The sequence below is a fragment of the Miscanthus floridulus genome, chromosome 4 (assembly GCF_019320115.1).
Source record: "Miscanthus floridulus cultivar M001 chromosome 4, ASM1932011v1, whole genome shotgun sequence".
Classification (NCBI taxonomy): domain Eukaryota; kingdom Viridiplantae; phylum Streptophyta; class Magnoliopsida; order Poales; family Poaceae; genus Miscanthus; species Miscanthus floridulus.
The window spans coordinates 59068023-59077457 of NC_089583.1; the positions used below are offsets into that span (position 1 = coordinate 59068023).

Sequence of the window (9435 nt, forward strand, 5' to 3'; positions counted from 1 at the left end):
AGTCGGAGAGCTCCTTGAGCCGGTGCAGATTGGTTCTATACCGACCACCCCCACACCTACAACTACAGATCCAATCTCAGAGCCAATTCTGAGGTCTCCTTCAACAACAACTCGTCGTCCGCTTCCTCGCTACAAGAGGAGGCAGATCAACAACAATGATCTGATCGAATCCATCGATCGGGTCGAACTGAAGCTCACCGATTGTCTCTCCATCACCAAATCGGCTCTGGACACTCTGGTTCAGCGTCGACCACCCTTCGATCCAGATCTATTAGAGGCTGCTCAGGAAACTACAAGGGTTATGGCCCTACCCTTTAGGTTTGCCAACACCACCGCTGCTTACCAACACGCCCTAAAGGCAAACTCACAGACTAGGTGGAATGCGCCCATCTACTCGCCGACCAAGTCGCCGTCCAACTTCCGCCAGCCATCAACATGCTACACTTAGGCCAATGCCCTAGGGTGCCCCACTAGACCATCCCGGAAGAAACTTTAGGCTCCGAGTCTTAGGGCTCTATGGAGACCCTCGCCGAAACCTTCTCCGAGCAACTCCTCCTTCCACCCTTCCGGGGTGGTGTGATCTTCAACGTCAGCATCGATAGCCCTCCTTAGAATGGCGAAACTAAGGAGGAGCGCGTTGCTCGGGAGAACCGGAATGTCAACCGCGTGCAGCGTCGAGAAAATGAGGTAGCCATTACGAGGGCCAAGGCTGCTTGGAATAATCGGTTCAATTCACAAGGAAGACCACTCCCGCTCCACTACGACCTCGACAAAGAATTTCTCCATGTTGACGGCCATGACATCTTCAAGACTCCAAGCGCTAATCTAGCAGTAGCCACAAATGAGCTTGCTCATCTCCCTCAAACACTCGAGCTCACCAAGGTCGCCGCCATGCTTAAAGCGGCTCACTGTCAGGTCAATGAGATTCACAAGGATCAAAGACCTTCGTGCTCTATGAGCACAATTCATCGATCAGCTACGTCGAGATCCAATTGCTGCCCCAGTCAAAGCCGTTTTGCTGACCAGTCGCTACCTCTCTAGGGGGAGCTAGGGGCCATCGCACCGAACACCATCGCCAGCATGACTAGGAGGTCGAATAGGACGCTCGAGTGCACCTCAGCAACCTCCAGGATGTGCGATTGCGTATCGAGCAACGTCGCTTCAGTCGCCATGAAGACGAAGTGTGTCGCCGCCAGGAGTACGAGCAGGAGTATGGCAACACAGACTTAGCCCTCGAGCCTATCCTTGACCGCAATGCTGCAGACAACAGTGTCGACAACCCTAATGGGCCTCTAGCTTTCACAAGGGCACTCTGAACACTTTAGTGGCCTTGTGGTTTTAAGATCACTAGGGTCGAGCCCTACAAAGGAAGAATGAACCTAACACAGTGGTTGTAGGCTTATGCCACTACTGTCCATGCCACCAGAGAAGACACCAGTGTCATGGTGAATTATCTCCCCATCATGCTCACGCCACCTGCCATGAGCTGGTTTACTAGCCTTACGCCGAACTCCATCAAATCATGGGAAGAGCTAAAGAAAGTCTTCACCAACAACTATATGGCCACGTGTACTCGACCCGGCACCAAGCATGATCTTAGCCGCATCAACCAAAAGCCATCCGAGCTCCTTCACAGCTACATCCAACATTTCTCCAAGATGAGGAACTCTATTCCCAACATCATGAAAGCTGAGGTCATCACCGCCTTTATCCGAGGACTCCACCATCGCGAGCTTCGCTCCAAATTCAACCGTAAGCCACCCACCGACATCGGTGAGATGATCACTACGGCCAACTAGTATGCCGACGCTGAGGAAGCCAAGGTGCGCTTCAATGAGGATGTGGGCACTCATCGCCCATCTCACCGCTATGACCACTGCCCCGACCATCGACGCCACAGCGACCGCCGCCCCGACGACCGTAGCTACCATCACGATAGCGGCCGTGATCGGACAGGAGGACCCAGGCCTGGCCAAAATCACCACCGCTGGCCAGACCACATCATTGTCGCTGTCAGTCAACCTCACGCCAAGCACAACTATGACGAATAGTACCAAAAGATCCTCGATGGCCCATGCCCTCTTCACAAGAACGCCAAACACAAGATGAAGGATTGCATTGGTTTGGCTAAGGAGTTCTAGGACAAAAGGCTCGACGATGACACCAACAATGGAGCTGGAGGTCACCGACCACCTGGAGGTAACAATAACGCCTTTTAGGACCATGACAAGGTGGTCACCACCATCTTCAGGGGCCTCACCTCCACTGAGAGCAGAAGAGAGTGGAAGCTCGCTGCATGGCAGGTGCTCTTCGTCACTACGGAAGACGCCACCGCTAACCCCATCTATCGCCCATGGTCCAAGGTCTCCATCACCTTCAGCAGGGCCGATCAGTGGGTGGATATTCCCTACATAAGGGCGTTTTCCCCTCATCCTCGACACAACCGTACAGAAGGTGCTTTTTAGAAAAGTGCTCATTGATGGTGGGAGCGCTCTGAATGTCCTCTTCGTCGGAGCCCTAAAAGAGCTGGGCCTTGGTTTGTCAGATCTCACACCTTCTAACTCCACCTTTTGGGGTGTGGTGCTAGGCAGGGCCTCCAAACTGCTTAGAGAGATTACCCTACCAGTTTAGTTTGGCATGGCAAGCAACTACCATGTCGAACATATCAACTTCTACGTCGCCGACTTTGACACCGCCTACCACGCCATACTTGGTCGGCTAGCTCTGGCCAAGTTCATGGTTATGCCGCACTATGCCTATCTGGTGCTAAAGATGCCTTCGCCTGCTGGAGTCTTGGCCCTACGGGCCAACCTCACCATCGCCTACGCTTACGAGACAGAGAGTCTCGCCCTCACTGAAGCTACTAACCTCTCCATCTAGATGGCTAGCATGGTCACCGAAGCTAAGACGGTGCCTGCCAAAGACATGGAGATCCTAGAGCTAGAGCCTCCCCGCGCCGCCACCAAGTCGAAGGAAGTCAAGGAGGTCGGCCTCAGCCTCGATGATCCCTCCAAGACCATGAAGATTGGGGGCTCACCTTGACCCCAAATAGGAAGGCGCGCTCATCTCCTTCCTATGTGCCAATGCCGACATGTTTGCATGGAAACCTGCAGACATGCCGGGGGTACCATGGGAGAATATCGAGCACTCCTTGAATGTCTCGCCGACCGCCAAATCGATCAAGTAGAAACTCTGCCAATTCGTGCCAGACATGAAGGAGGCTATTAGGGTAGAAATAAAATGGCTCTTAGCTACCAGATTCATAAAAGAAGTGTATCATCTAGATTGGCTAGCAAATCCTGTTCTCGTTCAAAAAAAGAATAAAGAAAGGAGAATGTGTGTTGATTATACTGATCTTAACAAACACTGCCCTAAAGACCCCATTTGTCCTGCCTCAGATAGACAAGGTTGTAGACTCCACCACTGGCTACAAACTGCTCTCCTTCCTTGACTATTACTCCGGCTATCACCATATTTCCCTGAAGGAAGAAGATCAGATCAGGACATCGTTCATCACACCCTTCGATGCTTACTGCTACACAACCATGTCCTTTGGACTCAAGAACACTGGAGCAACCTATCAAAGGGCCATCCAGACGTGCCTCGACCAACAAATTGGCCGCAATGTCGAAGCCTACATCGATGATGTGGTTGTCAAAACCAAGGCCACCGACAATCTTATCGTTGACCTTGAGGAAACTTTCACCAACTTGAACAAGTACCGATGGAAGTTGAACCCTTCAAAGTGCATCTTTGGACTTTCATTCGGTATACTGCTAGGCTACATTGTCAGTGCTCGAGGCATCAAACCTAACCCTAACAAGGTCTCCACCATCACCAACATGAAACTGCCAACATGCGTCAAGGATATACAGAAGCTTATAGGATGCATGGCCGCCTTAAGCCGCTTCATATCACACCTCAGTGAAAAAGGGCTACCTTTCTTCATGCTCCTCAAGGCCTCTGAGTAATTTTCCTAGTCGAAGGAGGTAGACATAGCTTTCGAGCAACTCAAGTTGTTCTTAACAAAGCCTTCGATCATGATAGCGCCATGACCAGATGAAACACTGTTGATCTACATCGCCACCACTTCCTACGTCGTCAGCACAGCTATTGTCGTCGAACATGAGGAAGTCAGGCACGCCTACAAGGTGCAATGTCTGGTGTACTTCATAAGCGAGGTACTTAATGAGCCCAAAACTCGTTATCCTCAGGTACAAAAGTTGTTATATGCAATTCTAATTACATCATGCAAGCTCCAACACTACTTTGACTACTACAAGATTGCCATGGTCATTGAGTTCCCTTTGGGGGACATTCTCCGCAACAAGGAGGTCAATGGCCGCATCATCATGTGGGCCATTGAGCTTGGTACTTACTCCATCGAATTTAGAAGCAGGCCTACCATCAAGTCATAGGCGCTCGCTGATTTCATCGCTGAGTGGACAGAGATCCAAGAGCCTATCACTGCCACTTGCCCCAAGCATTGGGTGATGTACTTCGACGGTGCCCTTAACATCAATTGTGCTAGAGCGGGCATTCTGTTCATTACATCGACCAAGGATAAGCTCCGATACGTTCTCTAGATACACTTTTCGGCCTCCAACAATGCCGCCGAATATGAAGCATGTCTCCATGAACTCTGTATAGCCATCGAGCTTGGCGTCAAATGCCTCATGGTGTATGGGATTATGCGCTGGTCATTAACCAGCTTAACAAAGACTGGTCTTGCTCCAGCGAGAAGATGGACACATATTGCGTCAAAATCAGGAAGCTTGAAGGAAAATTCTACGGCATCGAGTACCACCATGTGGTACGTGACCAAATCAGCTCGCCGATCACTTATCCAAGTTGGGCTCTTCTTGTGCCGTGATCCCGCCGGGGGCTTTGTTCAGGATCTCCTGGTGCCATCCATCAAAGAAGATAAGGAAGTTCAGGAAGTTCCCCCTATCGAGCAACTGGTGCTTACAGTACCTTCATCGACCGCTGATTGGAGGGAGCAATTTATCAAGTACCTCACCAACACCGAGGTACCCACCAACAAGACTAAAATCGAATGCCTAATTCGTCGAAGCAAGCATTACATGCTGGTGGACGGCAACTTGATGAGGAAAAGTGCCAAGGAAGGGATACTACAGAAATGCATCACCCAGGAGGAGGGAGTAAAACTACTTCTCGAAATTCACTCTGGTTCCTACGGCAATCACGCGGCCTCAAGAACACTGGTCGGCAAGGCTTTCTAAGTTGGTTTTTATTGACCCACAACCATCACTAATGCAGAAGACCTCGTCCGATGTTGTGAAGGATGCCAATTCTTCGCTAAGCAAATACACGTGTCGGCGCAAGAGCTGCAAACCATCCTAGCTTCCTAGCCCTTCACATGCTGGGGACTGGACATGATTGGGCCTTTCAAACTAGCACCTAGGTGGTTTCCGGTACGTATATGTCGCCATCGGCAAGTTCTCCAAGTGGATTGAATATAAACCGCTCGTCTCGGCTACTGCAAAGAAAGCAGTCGAGCTCTTCGAAGATATCATCCACAGATTTGGTCTCCCAAACAGCATCATCACTGACCTCAGAACTACATTTACTGGCCATCACTTCTAGGACTTCTACGAAGACCGTTGCATCTCTGTCAAATATGTCTTCGTTGCCCATCCAAGAGCCAACGCCTAGGTTGAACGGGCGAACGACATGATCATTAATACCCTCAAAAAGTGACTATATCAGAAAGAAGAAAAGCACCCGAGCAGATGGCTCAAGGAGCTTCCAGCTATAGTCTGGGGACTACATACTCAAGCTAGTCGTAGCACCGGTGTGACTCCATACTTCTTGGTCTATGGCTCGGAAGCCATACTACCAGTGGACATTGCCTTTTGAGCACCTAGGGTGGAAAACTATGATGAAGAGCAGGGCACAACTGTTCGGTCACAGGACATCGATAAGGCCGAGGAAGAATGCCTAATCACCTATGTCCGCACAGCTAAATGTCTGGAAGGCTTGCGAAGGTACTACAACCAAAATGTCAAAGGTCATTTATTTGCTATTGGCGATCTTGTTCTCTGCAGAAAACAAAAAACTAAAGGGATGCACAAGCTCTCTTCCTCTTGGGAAGGGCCTTATGTCGTCAAAGAGGTTACCCGACCAGGGTCTTATCGCCTAAGTGACTTAGAAGGAGTCGATGTTCCCAACTCATGGCACATCGAACACCTTATACGTTTCTATCCTTGAAACGCTCCAGATATGTACTCTCCACTTTTATATTGAATAAAGTTTTGGTCTCCATAACTTGTCTCCATTTTGACTCTATTGTGGTTTAACATCCACTCATGGTCGTCGAGCTCTATGCTACTTCATAACGAACTCCAATACGTAATCACCATAACTACGCCGACCACGTTCCTCCAAATCTCCAACGTTATCGTCGAACCGTTTTCTCCAAAATCGTCGAAAGATTTCTCCAAAAACGCCGAACACGTTTTCTCCAAAATCGTCGAACACGATTTCTCCAAAATTGTTGAACACGATTTCTCCAAAATTGCCAAACACGTCTCCTCTAAATCACCAATGAATTTCACCATGATTTTTCTCCAAATCGCTGAACACTTTTCTCTAAACCTCCAAGATATTTTGCCGATCGGCGAGCAACATACTTTCTTTTCTGTTCTCTTTGGAGAAGACTCAGTCTTCGATCTCTCCCTACATGTGCTATGGGCTCTGCGCTCTGCGATATGGGTGGTTGGCTGTGGTTCCTTGGTCACGCCTATTTGTCCTACACATCTATGGGCTCCGTACTCGATGTTATGGACTATGAGTTTGCCAAGGCCAAGAGTTCAGCATAGAATAAATTGCTCGGATGCCATTTATATTACCTGTATCTCCAAGTTATCTTGATAACCGCTGTGCAACACACGTCCTGTTCTTTTCCCTATGGAGAAGACCCAGTTTCTAATCTCTCCCTATACGTGCTACGGGCTCCATGCCCTGTGTTATGTGTAGTCGGTTGTGGTTCCTTGGTCACGCCTATTCCTCTTACGCGTGCACGGGCTCCACGCTCGATGCCATGGACTACGGGCTAGCTGAGGCCATATGGGTCAATAGCGAGCCAACTGCTCGGAGTCTGCTTATAATACGTGGTTAAAACTATGAAGATTTTTTCGCCAAAATACAATCTAACCGCATACACATGCACCTTATAATATTTATCGTATACATAAGTGTTTTTTACGCCTTCGCTCGTTCTAACTACACTGTCTAGAAATTACAGATGATATCCACCAGGCGGATCATTATGCCCTACCATCGCCATCCCTGTCTCCTTCGCCTTCTCCTCTCAGAGTTGCTCGAGGGCCTGGCATAGCTGGACGAGCTCTACATCTTGTTCTACAAGTACATCAGTCAGCACCAAAAGTAAGTGTATCCAACTATGCAGAGCACTTTTGTCGATCACACGTACCTTTCTTCTGCTTAGAGATTTTCTGCAGCAGTTCTAAAGCTCGGAAGCATCCTTTAGTTGTGTGGAGGCAGTGGCTAGCTACTCGAACTTGCTCCGTAGTTGTTCTTTTTCAATCGCCAGCTGTTCAGACAGGACTCCCTTCTACTGCTCTAGGTCCCGCGCATTGGATTCAGCGAGGTCTCACTCATGCTGGGCCCTCTGAGTGTGTCTCTCTGAGAGATTTATCGCCTCTTTGAGTTTTTGGTTCTCCTTGGCGAGGGGCTCCATCCTCTTTATTAACTGATGCCGCTGCTTGGCAGTCCAATTTATTCCCTAAAATTCATAAGGATAATAATGGTATTCGATCTCTAATGTCAAAAATGAATGCTCCGGATTCAGTACTAACCTCAATTTGTTTTATTACTCCGGCGAGGGCGGATTTTAGCCACCTTATCTCCTTGGGGGTGTCCTCTTCCTCCACAACTACCACCTCATCACCGCGCTTGTGGAGGATTAGGACAGATTGGGTTTGAGGTTCAGCACGAACGATCTCCTCCACCTTGTCCTCTTCTTCCGCAGCAGCGGGAGAAACCGTCGGGGGGCTCTATGGACGAACAAGGGGTCTGACAATGCCCCGTGATGCCTTTGGGGGCGCCTTTAGCTCTGAGGGGGCCATTAGTTCGGTCGACCTAGACTCTGGTGCTTCACTAGCAATTCTAGCTTTAGCTCCTGAAAGCCCAGCAGCAACCACCATCGCTTTAGGTATTGTTGCCAACTTGTTACCCACCAACACCTGACCTCTCATCATGTCCAAGTCCACCCGCAGCAGTGTTTGAGTCTTCCGCTAGCTGCTGAGCACCCAGGGACCCCGACATGGGAGCTAACGGCATTACCTCCACTCCGGGATTAGCCCTGAGGTTGCTCGGATGTGTCTAGATCCTCCTTCTACCTTGCACTGCATCAGATCATCTGGTCAAGCGGCGAAAAAGCTAAGACAAGACAGCAGAGTGACTCCAACATGAGAATACTAACCGTTTGGTCTACTGGTGCAATTTTTTGAATCGGTGATGCCTGCCCGAGCCCCTAGGAGTGACAGCGGGGTCGACCCCCTTATCCTAGGGTAAAGGTCTCACCTCCTCCACAGTCAGCCTTTGCTCTACCTCCTGCTCGGTGACTCCCGTCGCCTGCCCAACGGGAACCTCTATCGCCTAATGCTTGGGGACTTCTTCGCTTCCCCTTGGTTGCTCCTCCATGCGTGTACTGCTTGGAGGTGCTTGGGTGCTTGGAGGAGGAGCAACTGGATCTTCATCGTCATCAGACCAATCGAGCACCGCGGTCCTTCGCGATCGAGTGGTCTGGTCGCCACCAAGCGAGATGCCGCCCCATTTGCGGGGAGCAGCAGCCGCCATTTTTCTCTTCTTCTATGCCGGCTCGTCTGCCGCTGCCCTTTTTCCCCCAAACTTTCTCCGTCACCAGGGGCGAAGTTTTCGTTCGGCCAGCGTCGGTGCCTCTGGATTCTGATGAGGTGCTAGCCGCATCTTCTTCAGACCGAGCTGATCGCCGGGCATCTACTCCCTTCGGCCAATCAACCCTTGGGATGCCAAAGAAGTACACTGCTCTTTCCTACGAATGGATCTTTGCATAAGTAAATTAGTTCACAGCTCGTTGATGTTTCAGGATTAAAAGTCTTAGGAATAAAAATCAAGATGATTACCTCTGGGGCGGATATGAGCAATTGAAGGCCCTCGTTTGCTTTGGCCAAATGAATGAAATGTTTGGAGCGAATAGCTCTATGGCCCACCCCATGACATCCTTCTTCATCAGTCGTTCCATCCTCTCCCGGGTCCCATCGTCATCACCTCTGTAGTCAAAACCTAGGTGGGCCCTCTCCTTGCAGGGCTGGACGTGGCGCACTATGAAGCTTGCTGCCACCAGTTCGCCTCTAATTTCCACACCTCTAATCAGGTTGAGGAGCTTCATCACTTGTTCCATTTCAGCAC

The 9435-nt window shown here is 49.9% G+C and overlaps 1 protein-coding gene across 1 annotated transcript; it reads left to right on the forward strand.

Moving 5' to 3' along the window:
* The first annotated feature begins 4808 nt into the window (after nt 1-4808).
* On the forward strand, nt 4809-5243 carry LOC136548540 (uncharacterized). The gene has a single exon (XM_066540027.1). The coding sequence runs from the start codon at nt 4809-4811 to the stop codon at nt 5241-5243; it is 435 nt and encodes a 144-aa protein (XP_066396124.1).
* Nucleotides 5244-9435: the final 4192 nt, after the last annotated feature.

Coding starts and splice junctions, on each gene's coding strand:
- LOC136548540 (XM_066540027.1), top strand. CDS start 4,809: ATGTGGTACGTGACCAAATCAGCTCGCCGATCACTTATCCAAGTTGGG.